The following is an 18,690-nucleotide window of genomic DNA, read 5'->3' as shown; positions in this document are numbered from 1 at the left end:
AACACCCCATATTTCAAATAAGCAAATCCACCACTTCAAACAAAGGAAACACCCTGATGCTGAGTTATGGTTTAAAAATAATTAATGTCCTGATTGGCTTCTGGTTTTTGCTGTGATCCTGTCTGTCATAAAGCTGATACAATGCATTATCTTCTAACAAACATCATTACATTTTCCGCATTATAATTATTGTTATAATATTGAAGAAAAAAATATAGCAGAAGCCTTAAGGCTTAAATTTCTAAAGTATTAATAGGCAAGAATTCCCTTATTTTCTTCTGAAGTTTTAGAGTTTGTGATTTAAAAAAAAAAAAAATGAAATAAACAAAGAGAGAACCACGTACCTGCTGTTTGTTCTCTCTAGAATATGGTAGCATAGTTGAAACATGGAACATGATTTCATGCCCTTGAAAAACCGTATAGATGGAAAAGATTCCTGTTGTATCATCTGCAAGGGAAAACAATATTCTCAGCAGGGATATGAACTTTAAGTTTTCTAAAGATCAAAAGATATTTCAGGTCCTTCTACCAAACCTTCTTTAGTCGTCTTTTTCTGATCCATTCTAGAAAATGTTCACACTGCATGTTCTACAGGGGTCCAAACCCAAGTTTGCAACTTGATCTGCACATTCACACACGCACATAAAACCTATGATGTCCTTCACCTAACCTATGATGTCTTACTATCATGAAAAAAGTAACATGTCAGGTATTCTTCACCCCATTCCAATATAAAATGAAACCATTCACCTTGAAAATACAGGTCCTATAAATACTTTTCTTCAACTGCATTCCATACCAGTGATTTAAGCTAACCTGACTTTTTCCTAGTGAAGCAAAGCATTTAGCATCCACATATTTCTGTAATATATACATGCAATAAACAAAAGCATTTATACTGCAGCCCCCCCGACTTTTTTGCTTCAGACGGGTTCTTACTTTTAGTGTCCAGTCCTCCTCTGTAGCCTGTCCAGCCTTTCAAAGTAACTGTGTCACCCAAGAGATGCAAAAATCTTTGAAAGCTTTCACTTCCCATTTCTAGATGTGAAAGGGAGAAACGTTACAACAGACACAAAGCACACACTGTAATAGAACAGCTATAAAAAATAATAAAGATACAGGAATATTCAGATTAATAGAACAATTACTAAAAAGGTGAAAGAAGAAAGCTCACCGTTGCTGAACATTTCATCATCTGTAAGCTGCCCATCCTTAGCATAAAGGATTCCAAATTTAAAATTTACAGATCCCTGAGAAATAACACCAAATATTGTATGATAAATAGGAAACCAAAAGATATAAAATCATGTTTTCTGTAAGGACTTTTATATACATACCTTTGTATACATGTGAATATACAATTCATTCCAACTTCATGCTGACATAGCAGAAATCAAGTCATTTATCTTTGATCATAGATTATGAACTTTATGATATACCAAGTTGGTGTTTTAGTTATGATCTATTAAGTTGGAGCTTAAAATTATTTTTGATCTTATGTTGCAAAGAACTATTATATTTTTTTACTGCAATAGCAATTGATTTCTAAGTTGTCACAAGCATGTCAGTGCATATAGTTTAAATAGAAAGTTGTTTTTGTTGAATAGGTCATGAACCACGAGTGGTTAAGTTTGTATTTACCTCTTGCTCTTCAAGAACCAGTAAGTCCTGTAAACAAAACAGTATCTTTAGCACATTGGTATTAAAGATAACTCAGATTTAAAAGTAACATCCTTGTATACTTAAGTTTTGTTTTGAAGTGTCTAGTTCAGCTGATAAAGACAGTTTATAATATCATGTAACCTTACTCATCCTTCTTATCCTGCTACTGAAACAAACCAGTAGCATTTATAGTTAATGACTTTTTTTTCCAGAAAATAATTAAGAAAAAGAACCAACCAAAAAAAAAAGTAGTTACCTCCTACCTTTTGTATCTCAGGATGAAAGATTTCCCTTGGGCTCCTCTCAAATTTGTCAAGACTCATAGCACTGAAATGCAAATGAAATACTGCTTTAGAGAAGGGCAAGCATGCATTTCAGCATTAAACCACTCACTGGTTGCAGTCAGAACTGGTTACAAAAGGAACTGTTCGAAGAGCCTCTTACGTACTGGTGTCAGGCTTGCTCACTTTATATCCTCTTCTGCCACAAAAGAGGCAGGACAGACTACAAGCATGCCCATACACACTGACCATGAGAAGGAATTTTCTTGGTTTCACTGTGTGTAACACACCCATAGCAAGACTTACATGGAGAAAAATCAACTGAAGAAATATTTATTCCTTTTTTCCCCTGTTTGCTTCCTCCTGCTAGGGTCACATAACCACTACCTCCCTAGTCAAAAATCTCTGGTTCCTTAGGTCTGTTAATTCCTATTTAATTTTAAAAGGTATATCCTCACAACCACTGCAGTTCCACTTAGTACCTGATTTCCAATTAACTTGAAAATAGTCCGTTGAAAAGAGTGCTAAGAATTTTTCTGTTTTGTCACTTTGTCTATTCCAAAACAGGCTTTAAAACCACTTTTTGCTGCCTTAATGACTAAGATTTGTAAGCCTGGATTTTTACTGATTTTATAAATCTATCATGAAAACTATACAATACAAGCTCTGAATTACAGAAAAAGGCATACAGACAAATATCTTAACTGGTAACTTATTTGTAAATACATACCTTAATATAGATTTCACTGATAATGTTTTTGTGGGACTATAAGGGAGACATATTTTCTGAGTACCCTATAAAGAAAAAAAAAACTAGGAGCTACTACAAGACATACTGACTTGTTCTGTATATTTAAATAGGAATATTAATAAAACAATTAAGTAAAAAAAAAAAAAGAACACCAAAACTGTGCTCATTTTACTTACTAGTTTGGAAAAACAAGCAAACAAAAAGCCACAAACTGAATGTAAAAAGCCATGGACTGTGCAAAGTTACTTTTATCCACATGCCAAGGTAGTCAAAACTAAGTATAAGGCCTGCTGAAACTATAAAACATTACAAACTATGAACCATGCATGCATACAGCATACAGCATAATTTTAAAATCAATTGCTTGGATAAAGGGCTCTTATGGAATGTTAAGTGGAAACATATTTAATTAAACAATATTACTGAATCCAGTATCACACCTGCCTACTTTCTTAACATTGCATAAGAAAATCCTAAAAGCAGTATAAAGTTATTGCCTAAATTGATCACAGGACATAACCAAGAACAAGTTAGGCAACATTTCTAAAAATGACAGAGTCAAAGGTAAGAACAATTAAAAAATATCTGACATTACAGATTTCTGTCAGAAATTTTAGTATAATGCTATCTACAAAACTAGTTTAGTTTTATCTACTATGGTAGAATTTTTCATATAAATGAAAAATATGTAATAAATACTGAAATTCTGAATAAAGCAGAAAGTGCATGATAAATGTATCCAAAACAAACAAGCAAACCAATATAAAGCCAGAGCAACAGTTAAATATTGGTTTCTCACAGTTTTTCTCCAAAGTATTGCATGGTATTGAGGAACACGCTGATTATTTTGGTCAGACAGTACAACAGACAGAAAGAAAGGGTTCTTCTCTGCATCTGTACCTACGTAATTTTGATGAACTGTTAGGGAAAATCAAGAAGCATTATCAACCATAAAGAAGACACACACACCCCCTCGCATACACAGATGTGTATAGATGTGTAAATATATGTATTCAGATATAAAAATATGTACTCATCTACCAAAATAACTATGTATTTATAGAGAGATGTATAAAAACCCCAAGAGATATGTACAGCCTTAAAGGCCAATGGTTTCAAAACATCCCTTTTTGGTAACAGGGATTCTGCCCCTTCCAGAAACCCTCTATCTTCATGGTAAAAATATGTGAAACAAGAAATTGTTTTCTGTACAGCATGGAAAATGGATACCAATTTAATAATATACTTTTTTTCCCCAGTAATAGCAATTAAAAGCTACATTGCATTTTCATTGATCAAAACTTCAATAAATTCACAAAAAAATAATTACCTTTCCCTAAAAAATATTTGAAATACCATCTTGTATGATATTCTGGGTTTTCCAAATGCACGTCCGTTCTGTGCCATGTGCCAGGAGTGTAGTCTGTATTCTGAAATAGAATTGGGAGAATGTTAGATCAAATGCTGAAGCTGAACCATTTTTTCAGCTTTCTGTAAGTATCTTTAACCACTTACCTCACCAGAGGAGCCATTTTCCACACGGAACCGTCCAGCTCTTTGAATGGCTCCATCAGCATCGCTAGATATAAGCTATAAGAGAGTTTAAGATGAGGTTCTAGTTCCAAAAATAGCCATATGATCAGCAGTCAAAGCTTACCACAGTTTCTTCTTCTCCCAAGCACCAGATGACTACCCACAGAAGGGATCAGCACCGCTATTACCAATTTGACTACAGATTTGGCATGACTCAATTATAACAATAATCAGGTAAGACAGCTGGAGTGTAGCTTCTTTACCTCTCCCCAGTTCTGTTTTCCTACAGTAAGTTTATGTATTTTCATTAGAGCCTTGTCTAGCTTCATTAGAGCGACATTATTTTAACTGCTGATATACTGCTACTTTCACAGTAGAGGAGAAATTTAGATACTAAAAAAATGAAGGGCCAACTTAATCTTAAAATTTGAAGAAAATATAGAATAAGTGATAGATTCTAGGGAACAGCTCTCCATATCCTTATTCTAACTACTTCTTTTTAATTTTAAACCTTCTCCCACTGTTCTAAGGCACATACACATAAAATCACATACATACATAAGTACACGCACAAGCATGCACACAGTTTTTAACCATGTAATTGCAAGTACTTCATAAAATACTAGCCTAATATTTTGCCATCTTCAGCTCATAAGAGGAAAAACGCTCAAATGGAGGTAAGCACAATATTTATATAATGCTTCCTGTCCCATTATGATGAAATATTCATGAACAAGGTAGTGAAAAGATTTCCTAGCGCAGGTCAATATATCTATACTGAAGCTTCCTTTTATTACCCTCTAACTTTCAAGTCCAGCTTAGAAAGCACATTTTTCTGAACTAGATCCAGTTTTTTACCTGGAAATGAAAAGGATCTGAGCTCTGCATTATAAGCTGCTAAAATCAAAGGACAAGCTGTATAAACTTACAAGCTCCACAGATCCGTAATGCTTTCTGCTAAACTCTCCACGTCTGCAACCCAGATCTTCAGAGACAGAGCTGGAATAGAAACACTTCATAAGTGTACACAAGCAACTTGCCTTCCATCTCCTGCAACGCTATACCCTGCCATTAACAAATATCATTCCTGCAGAACAAGGTTTGCAGTGCATAAACTCATTACTGCAGGGAACACTCCTTACAATGTGCACAACCTCCAGCAGCCATTGCAGTCTGGCTTTCATATTATCCCCAAAAGAAAAGAAATGTCTGTCCTGACTGGAGGAAAAAGCCAAGATTAAATTCAATATTTAGTCATAATTTGATTAGAGTTCCAAAGCAGATGGTGGCTTATAACCACATTTGAAAGCTGCATTTAATCTAAGGGAAGCAGAACCAATAATAAACTTAATGCCTCAAACAGGACAACTGCACTATGCTCAATAACCCCATGCTTAGTACTTTGCTACTGGTTTTTTTTTCCGAGTCTTTTTTTTGGACTACACACAAAGATAAACTACACAACTACTTTAATTCAAAAACATAAGGAAAGCATTTCATAGGTTTCCCCCACCAAACTTAACAAAGATAAAATTGTCAGCAAGTAAAAGTAATCCTACCATATGAAGTTCAAAATCTACATGCATTATCACATATAATCTCATACCTTCACATGACATTAAGGACATCACTTCATGAGGTCAAAACGGATAGCAAACACCTCCTCTAACTATAAACACTAAGCCTCCTGCCTTTGCAATGGGCATATATGTGTTACAACTACAAGCTGAATAAAGATTCAGATGCAAATTTAACAGAAACAATTTAACAGAAACAAAATGAGAAGAGAAACAGGATTAAAAACTTAGAGATATATACATTAAAAATGGCCAGGCAGTTCCCATGAGTAAGGCTACTTCAGGTTGCTCCCTGAAAAACAACATGCCCCAAAGATGGAATTTGCAAAGTTTGTGGCATCTGTATCACGTTTGTGACACTGAGGATCTTCAGAGCCTTATCAATTGGATAAAACAACCTTAACAGAGACCAGTGGAAGAAGCTATTCTGAAGTCAGGAAGTCTGAGCATCCAGAAGCAGGTTCAAATCTTAAGTGATCACACCACAAGGACTTCATGTCCAGTACTTCTATACACCAGCCACTACTGCTGCTGGGCCCTTGAGTGAACATTACCATGTAATCATGCCACGGTGTTGCACAGCTGTGACATTGTAGGTTTTCTATTCTTTTTTAACTCTTACAGGAAAATCAAGTAATCGTGGTAGTGCCAGCTTTTTTTTTATGTGCTACTTTTGTTCTACACAATTCCTTTTTATGGGTAGGTGTGCTAGTTACCTTAGAAACCACTGTTTAAGCAATTCCAATCAATGAACACTTGTCACCCTCAGTACTGGTGGCAGAATGCTATGGAAACAGCAGTCAAGAGAGATATTGCTGATGTCTGAAATTCAGCCTTTGATCAAATGAAGAAATGGATGTAAGATGACAATTTAAGGAGTGTGAAAGAAAAAAAAATCAAAATTTAATAATCCAACAACAGTCACTAGCACAACAAATCTCCTCAGGCCTTGGGAAAGCCAGGTCACTGTTGTGTGTGTCTGTATCTGGACAGCTCCACACACAAACATAAAACAAGTTAGAAAGTCACCACAAAGAGCATCTGGCCTGCTGTGTTTTGAACAGAACCATCTCTGCCTGGATAACTTTGAGAGACATTAATCAGTCATGTGATGGCTTCACAAAGCAGGAAAAGCAGCAAGATGAGGTTTATAAAACTGAACTGCTTTTGGTTTGAGGAAAAACCTCAAAATGCATGAAACCAGAGGAAAATGCCATCTTATGAAACACCTGCATGGTAAACCCAGGTTGTTCCAAAGGCATTTTAAACTACTGCATAAACACAAACTAAGTCCTGTACCTTAATTTGGTGACATTTTAGCTGAAAGTCAAACTCCATAAGGAAAATCATACCGAGATCTGAGCATACTAATGCTGCAGGGATAACAAAATCAGTAGCTAACAAAAAGCGTTACAAAATAAAATCTGGAGAATACTCAAATCCAAACATTGTATAACTAAGAAACAGATATAGGTGTACAAAATATGAATACAATAATGTAACATAATATGGGCTACTGAATTAAAGAACATTACATGACAGCCATTAGTATTTTTCCAACACTGCTCTCGCTGTTTAAAAAGCAGGAAGATGTTCATTAAAACAACAGCGGTTTAATACTAATGTTCTTATCCATTTGTGTCCCAATTCAAAGTACCTAAAACATACCAAACTTTCAAATACAACAGCAGTCCTTTTAAAAATTGGAATTATACCAAATAGCGCACCTCTGCTTCTTCTCAACCTAACTACTTCATGTCACACTTCTGCTTCATGTCATACTGTCATCTGCTTCACATCAAGCACTTACAGCAAAACCACACACCAACACAAATGCTACACAGAGAACCTCATGAAAGTTAAGCATCTTAGCATCTCTTTATGCATAGGTATGATTTACATTATCAGGCTATTTGCATTAGTGCCCATATTCCCCAATGAATTCTAGCCTGCACACCTCTTTGGCTCTTCTGTTACCACCAACAGTTCTCTGACATATCACATCATTTAATTTAAAGAAATATGGTGTGATTAATACTGACTTTTCTTATTTTCTTCACTGGATTACATCATTCCTCAGTCCCAACCTGATTTACATCAGAAAACACTGTTGGTCCAGTTATGCCAGTTTTAAACCAGTTTTCGTTGTATTAATAGGAACTACCAGCACTGAAATACTTACGTTTACCAGTGGCTCATATTAGTTTGGTGCAGTAATTTGTAACTTACTTATATTGCAAAGTGTTTTAATACAGATAAACCTTTATTCATGTAGCAACAGGACATGGGGAAATGGATTCAAGCTGACAGAAGGTAGATTTAGGTTAGCTATTAGAAGCTCTTCCCTGTGAGGGTGCTGAGGCGCTGGCACAGGGTGCTCACAGAAGCTGTGGCTGCCCCATCCCTGGCAGTGTTCAAGGCCAGGTTGGACACAGGGGCTTGGAGCAAGCTGCTCTAGTGGAAGGGGTCCCTGCCCGTGGCAGGGGTTGGGACTGGATGAGCTTTAAGGTCCCTTCCGACCCCAACCATTGTGTGACTGTCACGGAGGAGACAGAGGCGGGTACGAGTTATGAGGCAACCGCCGTTCCCCTTCCTTCAGCAACGCTAACGCTGAACAAGCCCCTGAGGGCGCCCGTCTGGCCCCGCCCCCGCCACCTGCGGCAGCCCCTGAGGGGAGCCGGGGCTCCCGCTGCTCCGCTACCTCAGCGCCACCGGCCCAGCGCCGCCTTTCCGCCATGGACAGCGGGGGCCCGCACCGCATCGCGCCGCAACCGAGCTCGGGCCCCGACCTCCCTCCACCGCTCCGGTTACCGCTGAGTGAAGCCGAGGAACCGTGTGGAGGCCGCCTCTGCGCCGCTCAGCTCCATGCGGACGCCCAGCCGCAGGCCTCACCCCTCCAGCGTACGGAGACGCGGCTTCGGCCCGCGCGGGAGCAGCGGCGGGAGCTCCGCGCGCACATCCCGCCACACGGCCGCCGCGCACCCGCCCCGGCCCGTCAGCCACTCATGCGCCGCCGCGGCAGCGCCCGCCGGGAGCTGTAGTCCCGGGAGCTCCGTACCGGGAGCGAACCCCTCCGCCCGCCTGCGGACTGTGCGCTGGGAGTGAGGCTTAACACTCCTGCGTCAGTAAAGGCTCACAGAATGTACTCTCAACCTGCTCGCACACAGCCCAGAAGCTTTAGAAGCGCAATCACCTCACAGACTGAGGGGCTCTGCCATGTTCAGTCGCAGTCACCTCACAGCCTCATGGGCTCTGCTATGTTCAGCTGCGGTCACTTCACAGCCTCATGGGCTCTGCTGTGTTCAGCTGCAGTCACTTCACAGCCTCGTGGGCTCTGCTGTGTTCAGTCACAGTCACCTCACAACCTCATGGGCTCTGATATGTTCAGCTGCAGTCACCTCACAGCCTCATGGGCTCTGCTGTGTTCAGTCACAGTCACCTCACAGACTGATGGGGTCTGCCATGTTTAACAGCAGCTGGCCAGGAGGGTGAAGCCTCACCGGGTAAGAGATAAGAGCTCAGCTCAGCATTCCTGATCTAATGAAGCAGACATGCCAGGCAGCACAGAGCAGGGTCCTTGGCCTGTGAGCCAGCACCAGCCTGCTTCATCACAACTGGGCCCTACACCATCGCCACCTGTATGACTTCAACACAGAACAAACCAGCAGCACCTTCAAGCGTGTGAAGCTCTGCCCTCTGCCTTCTCCTTTTACACAGGTACACACTACTGTTTTCTACCTTTTCAGAAAGTAAACATAGCTCATGCTTGCCCTGAGACACAAACCCTGGAGTAGGGTTGGAACCCCCGCACTGGGAATCAAACCATGGCACAGCGACCGAAGGTATTCTTACTATGTGAGGACTGCCTTTAAAACTTCTCAGTAGGAGCTGAAACCAGTATTACAGTCAAGTACTATGGCTAAAGATGAAGCAGTGAATAGCTTCCTGTGAGGGTGGTGAGGCATTAGAACAGGTTGCACAGAGAAGCTGTGGCTGCCCCATCCCTGGCAGTGTTCAAGGCCAGGTTGGACACAGGGGCTTGGAGCAAGCTGCTCTAGTGGAAAGGGTCCCTGCCCATGGCAGGGGGTTGGAACAGGATGAGCTTTAAGGTTCCTTCCAACACAAACCAGTCTGGGATTCTATGATTCTGTAATGTTTTGCTAGAGTAACAACTTCCCAACCATATGTTAGATGACTGCTGTTTAGACAAATTTTTTCAGTAATTTCAATTGCTTTTATGTTCTGTAACGAACTGCATTGTGATACTGTGTATTGCTAAGTACTGCAGCCACCTACGTAGTAAACTGTAACGGGTTATTACATGATGTGATTTGGTATATAATCTTACCTTTCTTTACAGCAATTATTACACAATAGTAACTTCAGGTAATATACAAAGACTCTACTTTGAGGTTTGAATTTCATGAAAAGCTTCCCTAGTGTTAAAAGACAATTCAGTTCAATTAAGAGTGACACAAGGGGGCAAAGGACACCCATTATGCAGTAGAAGCTACCAAAGAGTAACTTTGAATTAATGCTGATCCCAGCTGGGTTCAGCTGGTGATGTACTGCTGAAGAATTCTGTTAAACAATAGCCTTACCTTAAAGAATTCAGACAATGTAGAACCTAAAGCTTATTAGAGTTAAAACCCATTCAATAAGCAGTTTCCAACATACTGACACCTGGGATAGTTTCACAATGGAGCCTCTGACAGCAATTCTGTGAGTCTGCACCTTCTGTTAGCTACTTAACTCCTCCTTCTCTATGATTCTATGCCACAGCATCACCCTTTGCTGTCAATTCTGCCATGGTGTTTGAGGTGTAACACTTAGCAGCTGCTCAATTAAGTAACTTCGGGTTAAAATTAAAAAGTCGTAAAACAAGTCTTAAAAAATGGTAGGAAGAGACTTTTTTGGTTAGCCAGGGAATTGTTGGACTCACAGCTGGACTCACAGTTGGACTGTGAGTTTAATGATAGACTGATTTGAGCAAAGTGCAAGCATGAATAGTGATAAAATGCATTCTTTTATCCCAGCATATTATTACTCTGAACCTCACATCAACATACAGGACCACTTACAAGTTACGTGGCCCACAGCTGCTCAGTTTGGCAGATGGCACCTCAGGTCCAAATCAAAAACTTGTACCTATACACTCAGCATATGCAGCCTCTCAGGAAAAGCTAATACAGTGAGAATTCCATGCAAGGGGCATTCTTGGAGTAATATCTCGATTTCTCTTGCATACTGCCTTTTCCCTCATACAGGTAACTGTAGCATTCCATATTTTATCTACCTAGAAATAATCATAACTTCATTGTCCAAACACAAATCCAACCCTATGCCACTTGAAACTACATTTCAGCTAGTAACACCATAAACTCAAAGCTGACTGCTTATGCATCACACCATAAACTCAAAGCTGACTGCTTATGCATCACGAAATACCATAACAGACTAAGCATGCAAACCCAGTAAAATAACTTCAAAGGAACTTCCAGACTAAAGAAACAAAACTCTTTATTGAAAGAAATACCAATAATAACACCTACTCAGTAGTCTGCAGTGAACCATAACTTACTTTCGTTCTAAATATCTGTATTGCTTTACAAGACTGCCACAAATGCAGTCTCATTTCTCTGGTTCCTTCAGAAGAACCTAGTTCTTCCACTTACTTAATTTCCACTTTAATGCAGTTTTCATTTACCCTATTCCTCCTCCCTTCCATGTACTAGATATAAAACAGTTACTATGAATACACGCACTCATTCAAACTGAAGTATTGGTTCTGTGGTGCCCCTCTGCCACCCTGGAGAATGCCAACTTTTAAAACACAACCACTCTTTCAAACAGCAAAGAAATAGCCTGATTCTGCACAGATCCTCCCAATTGCAACAACAGCTTTTTCTCAGACAATTTCTAAGTACACCTCCTGAAATAGAAATACCAAAAAAGTTATGGGCTGGTCTTAGGCTGTATAAGTCTAACAGCTGCTAAAATTCTACACAGGATGGAATGCAAGCACAGACCCTCTGCATGAAAATAGCCACAAAAAAATTGAAATTTGAACTTTGGAGATTTTAAAATGTTTGGGGAAGAAAAAAAAAGGCATTTCTGTAGCATTCAATATAATTTCAATGCTGCAATAAATCTTGAACACCATAAAACCCATAAAATTCTTTACACAAAGGGCTGCCTCCCTTTATAACATGCTGCCTGCAATTATTTTCCCCTTTTCTCAAACAAGTAGCACACAAAGATGAAAATTAGAAAGGTCATAGCAAATGAGTAAGAAAATAGAGTATCTAAAGAGCTATTCTGCAAATACATTGGCTTGGATGCTGTCTAGCTAAAATTTGGGATTCCTGTTGGCAGCTTTTAGCAATGACATGTTTCTAGTACCCTGTTGAAGGATACAGTATGTCTCTGCAGTTAGAGGCTGGCAGAGACACAAACAGTAGAACTCCTGAACTTTATTTCTAATGATTGCTGATTCTATGTCAAGTTCCTTACTTCCCCCAAAAGAAAAAAACCCAATATATTTCTTGATACCAATGTGGCATAGGTTGGCCACTGCCTGGGCAAGTTTGAGATTCTACACTCAGTGTAGCATACCTGCCATCTCTGAATGCTTTCACAAGGCCAAAGTGCAGCCTGCTTGCAAAACAACCATACAGAATGAGAGGCAATGTACTTCACGTAAGCTCTCAAACTAGCTAAATATATATATTTACTTGGTAAAAAAAATGGACCAAGACCTTCAAAATTACAATGATTGGCACAGAGAAAGTAGGAAAATAGTTTATGCTTAAAGATTTCCAGAAAAACCTATAGTACTAGCACGGCAAGAACCCCAGAAAGAGCAGCCCCTCAGCTACTTCTTACTAGCCTGCAGCACACTGATCATTTACTGGGTTGTAAAAGTAGAACATAATTTCAGCCATCTGCAGGGAGTTTTCTGGGGAAAGTAAACCTGTTCTATCTGCCTGCAAGTAGCAGAAACTAGGCAGTTCCAAACCAGCCAAGCAGGTAGGTTAGTCGGATTTACTGTGGAATGGTGCTCTCAAGATATCACACAAACATAACTTCCATTTGCACTATGCAACTAAAATTATGGGTGCATGTGGTGATTTGCCTGCCAGATGGAAAGCAACGGAATTGTAGTGAAACTAGAAGCACTACAATAGCATTCTCTTAAGTGCAGTCACCATCACATTTGACACCAAGCAGACAGGCAGAACCTCAGTGGAGAATTTGGTACATGAATGACAGTTCTGGTTTACTAGAAACAGGGGGAAAAGTTCTTGCAGTGACACGGCTGATGCAGAGAGGGGTGAAAATCCAAATCAAATCCAGTAAAGCAAATAAATCTCAAACCAGAATACTGTCTGTTAGGAAAAAAACAACCACCAAGGGCAACTCCAACATGGGGATAAAAGTTCAATGAGTATTTTTAAGAAGGCTAATGCACAGGATGTGTAACTTAGGAAAAGCCCCACATGACCATGAAACTGTATTTCTTCTGGAGGGAAAAAATAAGGTATGTTACATAGCTAGAAGAAATTATCTTCTAAAACGCACTGAGAACTTCACAAGATTGACTGAACTCTAGCTACTTCTGCAGGTAACTGGTTGAGCCATTTCCATTAAAACAATTGTTCTCAGTAATTAAAACAGCTTATCAAAACAGCTGATGAAGAAAAAAATACCAATTTTTAAGAAAGCAACAAAACTCCTTCCTTTTTAAAAATTACAAATTTCCCAACAGAACAATTCAGCTGTGCAGTTCTTGGTGCAGATTTGAGCGATTTTTAAGTCAAAGGACCAGAATTTCTTTTCCAATGGGCAAGACTTTCTTATGTCACTGAGGATACGCACGTGCCAACCCATACGTATACGCAAAGACATAAGTGCAGTTGAATACATATAGAACACACGTGTCAATGAAAGGAAACGCAGCTTTATCGAGGGTTGGAGCTTCACCCAGACCTCATTCGGAGGAGTTCCTCAGAGATCGTGTTTGCTGGTTTATTCAAGGCAAATCCCTGAAGGCTTCTCCTCAGTTTCGTAATGCTGCAGGGTCACCATCAGGTCGGGCAGGCCGCTGCCACAGGAGCAGCACGTCCACCTCACCTGCCCCCGCCAGGCCGCCGGCTTCGACCCCGCCGCCCCGCCGAAGCCCAGCGAGCGGCCGCCCGGCCCCGCCACGCCCGCGGCCCGCCCGCGCTCCCGGTGGCTCCCGGCGGCACCCCGCCGGCCGAGCTCCCGCTCCTCTCGGTCGCTGCCGAGCCGGGTAGTTACCAGAGGACTCCCAGAGGCGCCGGGCACCAGCAGCAGCTGGCGGGGAAGCTGTCCGGCGCCCCTGAGAAGGGCATCGGGACGCGCTCCCGCCGCGGCACCCCCAACGCTGCCGTCGGTTTCGGCGCTTCCCCGCTGACGCACCGGGCCGGGGGTGCGCGGCTGAGCTCCCGCCCCTTCGCCCCCTCCGCTGCGGCGGCGCCTCGGCAGCCGCGGGGCCCTCGGCAGCGGACCAGGGCGCAGGCCGCTGAGACCCGGGTCCTAGAGCCCGCGGGTACGCGGCGCCGGCGGCTGGGAGGGCGCGGCACTGTGTGTTAGCTGTCCTTGATCCAGCCAGGGTCAGCTTCGCCGTAGCTCAGTCCCTCCAGGGTCTGGAGGTTTTAGAGTCGGTGTTTTCATCGTGTCTTGGCTGGACACAGCCGAAGGTTAGGCTGCAAATACCGGGTGATGTGGCAGTTTATGTGCCAGCGCTCACTATAAAGACTACGGTTCCACTTGGTTCAAAAGCATAAATGGACTTAGGGGTGACAAGGCTGGGGAGCTGGCGTTGGTGGGTAGTCTACTGGCTCTGTATGGTTGAGAGGCACGCGTCTGGTGACAGCGCGCTGAGTAGCACGGTGACAGATGGTCCCCCTGGCACCCCTTCTGCCTGTGGAAAGTGAGAGGATGGCTGCGGCACCGACTGCTTGTCACCGGGCGGCAGCACCACCGCAACGATCGTGTTCTGAGCAACGGCCGCACTCCCAGCCCGGTTTGTACCATCCCAGGACAGTAACTCCTTGCTGGGCGTATAGGACGCACCTTTCTTTGCCCTTTTTCCACTCGACCCAGGCAGAAATATTCTGCCTCTGTCCCAGAAAGCATCCCAGTGGCTCAAGCTTTTGCATCCTTTGCGTTTGACCACTTTAAAGGTGGGGGGATAGTTCCTGACTATTTCCTGTTGTTCCTTTCTCATGTCCCTGCTGAGCAGCTCCAACTCTGACACATGCAAACTGACACCACACACAAACAAGACAAATGATTCCACCCAGAGGCATAATAACACTCCCAACAAGAAGAATTACTCCCAGAGGGAAGGCACCTTTAGTGAGAAGACATGGGGGGCCATGAGGAAGAATCTACAGCTGCCATGGCCTGTTACAAAAGGATACAGCTGCAACTGTGAAGATGGATGCATGAGAAGCCAGGCCCTAAGACCTAAGGCCAAAAGGATGCAGAGAAGAAGCAGCTTCAGAAAACAGCTCAGGAGTGGTGCTGACACATTCTGGATTGCCACTGCAAGAGAAGGCCATCTGTAAACTGCTTGGACACAAGACACACCAGACAGATCTGTGCAATCAGCCTGTAACAGAAGTAAGGAAGTACTCAATTGGCATTGTGCAGACAAGATCCTTGGTATGGCTAGCACCAAAAAACAATGGGATCATTGAGCCCTGAGTAACCTGAGTCCTTGAGTCAGGGTTGGTGGCATGTCTGTGTGTTAGTGTTACAGCCACTGTTGTTCCTCTTGCTCTTCTCAGCAGGGTGGGCAATGAGTGTGTTAATTCTGTGAGAGCTCTGGGATAGGGCAGAAGCAGGACCAGCAGCCCCGAATACCCAGGAGCCATGAGCCAGCCTCCCTCCCCAAAGAGATGAGCATAGCTTAGAAATTGTGATTTAAAAACCTGAATTATCTATTCACTGTTTTCAGCCTGTAGAGTGCAGTAGTACCACGTTTTCACAGAATCATAGAATCCCAGCTTGGAAAGGACCTTACAGATCATCTCACCCAACCTTTCTTGGCAAAAGCATGGTATAGACAAGAGAGCTCAGCACACTGTCCAGCCAAGTCTTAAAAGTGTCCAACACTGGGGAATCCACCACTTCCCCCGGGAGATTATTCCAGTGGATGATTGTTCTCATTGGGAAAGCTTGTGCCATTACCTCTCAACTTTTTTTGCCACATGACCCCTTTTAAAATAGGAGTCTTTGTGTTTTTTGTAGCCACCCTTTAAATACTCAAACATAGTGACATGGTCTCCCCTATTGATCCTAAAAACAGTAATTCTCTCTCATTTTCATTAGGATTTCATGGCATTCTTGGAACGCTGGGCTCTGGAGTGTCAGGCTGAATGCCATTAGGGGAAATAGTCCATCTCCTAACTATGGTCTGGCTGAAGTTTTGTCTTTACTTTCTATTCTATAAAGTTCATACTGTATTCACTCAGGACTGGTTGCAGCAGGAAACAAAGCTGATTATGGGAAAGACCTATAATATATAAATGTGGTACAGTGGCCAAAACTTTCAGAAGTTAAAATATCCATTCTAACTGCTTTCTGCCATGCTTTGGGTAAAATTACTTACAGAACTTTTATTTCAGGAAGAGTGACGTTTGAAGTGCCTGACAGTGGGCTTCCAAACTATTGAAAGTCTTGGTTATAGGCGGCAGAAACTCCTGAAAATAGTTTGCTTAGTGGAACTTTGTTCCAGAGTAAACCAGAATTGACTATTCAGTTCTCATCTCTACTAGTAAAAATCCATATCAGCCCTTTGCAATGCCCAGATAGCAGAAGGCAGAATGTGCTTCATTTCTTTCCACATTGTGTTATTTTTTGTTAGCAATGTTTCACAGTGTAAAGAATCCAAATTACAACCCTTTATCTACATTATTATTGCTCCCCTCTCTTTGCCAGGCCTTGGATCATGCAGCTTCACCAGTTTTTTTTTCTCCCTCCTTGGAGCCACAGCTTTTCCCCGCTCATTTTTTGTAATCTGACATAGTGATTTGTTCATTTATGTGCTTGTTTTTCTCCTTGAAGAAGATTTGCTGAATCATTGGGGAGGAGGCAGGAGCTCTACAGGCAGCTGGTGGCCAGTGATAAAACCAGGGCCACATCCAGTCTTCAGGGTTTGCAGATGACAGCCATTCAGTTGAAGGCCTGAGTCACATTCCCTTCCGAGCTAAGATTGCTGGGGACTTTGGGATTGAGGAAGTGAGGCTGAGGAGATGGTGCCCCAAAAATATAAATTATTGATCTGAAAACCACAAGGTTTGTGTTGTATATCCTGCAAAATTTATAGTGATGCTGTGAGAAAACTTGCTGGCTAGGAGCTAAATCCTGCTGACTCTTGTATGTTGTGCTCACTTCAGTGGGAACACATGGTTAAGAAAATACGAATTTGGCTTGAAATAGGTCACAATATGTAGTGCCTGCTTCCAGACTTGCAGTAGCAAGGTGTCGTGTGAGCAAAGGTGTACCAGAGCTCCAAGCCAGTCATCTGCCTGCATATTTGGAGAGAACACACCAGATTCCACTGGTATAACTTACTAAGCTGTTTATATTGCAACAGGGCTGAACTTTGTCCACTACCTAATGACTGAAATAAGAACTGGGAACTAAAATGCTTTGCTTCATTTTTTAGGTCTTTTACTCACCCTGTCTACAGCCTCTAGGTACTTTATCTCTCCCTGGCCCTTAGTTTCCTTGCAGTAAAACAGGGATAAGGTGTTCCATCTTTTCGAAGCATGTGCTATTCAAATGCAAAGTATCATTAGTATTTCTGAGTCTGCAGTACCACTGCTTTGTCATTATGTGGCTGGCATGTGGACACAGCTCTCTGACTTTCCAGATAGTTGTTTCCCTAAGATGCAGTTAAGATGGGAGACCTCAGCTGTTCCATGCACATTCACTCTGAAACCAAAGGCTTTCTTCTCTGTCAGCTCTGCCTCTAATGGAAGGCACTAGAAAATAAGTTTTGTGCATAATTTTATAAGTATCTTCCAGAACTATAATCTTACCAATAGTACATGATACTTTTCCTAAGAACAGAGTTTTAACTGGGGATGTTCTAATTAGTTGTACTTCAAGGATGTAAAATAGAAAGTTGGTTAACAAACAACACTGGAAGTCCAGGTGATCTGAGTTCCAATTCTAGTTGCCCTATTCAAATTTGGGCAAGTATTTTAAAGGGACAGATGACAATGCAGACCTCCCTTTGATGCTTTCTGCATGTTCTGTGGGATGCTTTCACAATGCCACTCCAATATAAGGTTACTGTGCTGGTCAGCAATTCTACCTTGCTCTTATCCACAGATCTCAAAGCATGTCTGTGTCATTATCCTCACTTTGCAAACGGGAAACCTGAGACATGGGGAGGGATAGTGCCTGGTTCAGATCAGCTGACAATGTCAAAACCAGGAATGCAATCCTTCTTTGAGTTTTGAGTCTCCTATGTGGTGTTCTCCATGATGCTACAGTATCAGTTTCTGGACTCTCTTCCCCAGGTGCTCTCACAGCTGGGTGTCCACCGAGCCTGATGGATTTACAGTTAAGCTACTCCAGGCTGGATCTAAATAAGGAACTGGGTAGGGATTTGTGACTGACACACTGGTTCACCATGTTCACGCTCTCAGGATGGAGCCCTTTCAATAACAGGAATGCTCCATCATTTCTGACTTCCCCTTCCTCAGCTGAGACAAGAGATAATTTTTATTTTATAAAGAAAAGAAACCAGTAGAGTTGACCACTGCCAAAAATCCCACCAAAGCTCCTAATATAGAAGGGTCTGGGATGTAAGATAAAGTCTCATTGCTTTAAAATTATTCAA

General features: G+C 41.9%; 1 protein-coding gene and 1 long non-coding RNA gene across 10 annotated transcripts in view; one reads left to right on the top strand and one right to left on the bottom strand.

Moving 5' to 3' along the window:
* GARNL3 (GTPase activating Rap/RanGAP domain like 3) overlaps positions 1-18,690 on the bottom strand; it is a 36,725-nt gene that overhangs the window by 16,551 nt on the left and 1,484 nt on the right. For 3 of the 9 annotated variants that reach the window (XM_057401607.1, XM_057401608.1, XM_057401612.1), the window contains exons 1-11: positions 14,106-14,240; positions 5,157-5,226; positions 4,210-4,284; positions 4,025-4,124; positions 3,494-3,612; positions 2,674-2,738; positions 1,926-1,989; positions 1,642-1,668; positions 1,175-1,250; positions 940-1,038; positions 345-448 (exon numbers count right to left, since the gene is read on the bottom strand). In XM_057401607.1, the coding sequence (XP_057257590.1) occupies positions 345-448; positions 940-1,038; positions 1,175-1,250; positions 1,642-1,668; positions 1,926-1,989; positions 2,674-2,738; positions 3,494-3,612; positions 4,025-4,124; positions 4,210-4,284; positions 5,157-5,226; positions 14,106-14,179 (873 nt within the window). In that variant the 5' untranslated portion in view covers positions 14,180-14,240. Of the gene's footprint in view, positions 1-344; positions 449-939; positions 1,039-1,174; positions 1,251-1,641; positions 1,669-1,925; positions 1,990-2,673; positions 4,125-4,209; positions 4,285-5,156; positions 5,227-8,615; positions 8,814-13,793; positions 13,982-14,105; positions 14,241-18,690 lie in introns of those variants that run through there. The other 6 variants (XM_057401610.1, XM_057401613.1, XM_057401611.1 and 3 more) reach the window with 6 other exon arrangements.
* LOC130595152 (uncharacterized) overlaps positions 9,358-18,690 on the top strand; it is a 37,590-nt gene continuing 28,257 nt past the window's right edge. Inside the window, exon 1 of the long non-coding RNA XR_008971237.1 lies at positions 9,358-9,521. This is a non-coding gene — a long non-coding RNA (uncharacterized LOC130595152). The remainder of the gene's footprint in view (positions 9,522-18,690) is intronic.

The sequence above is a fragment of the Pezoporus wallicus genome, unplaced genomic scaffold (assembly GCF_028554395.1).
Source record: "Pezoporus wallicus isolate ANWC-B61680 ecotype Strahan unplaced genomic scaffold, APGP_CSIRO_Pwel_v1 contig_8013, whole genome shotgun sequence".
NCBI classification, from domain to species: Eukaryota; Metazoa; Chordata; class Aves; order Psittaciformes; family Psittacidae; genus Pezoporus; species Pezoporus wallicus.
Note: the sequence above shows the minus strand (reverse complement) of the source record. Positions and strands in the feature narration are given on the sequence as shown.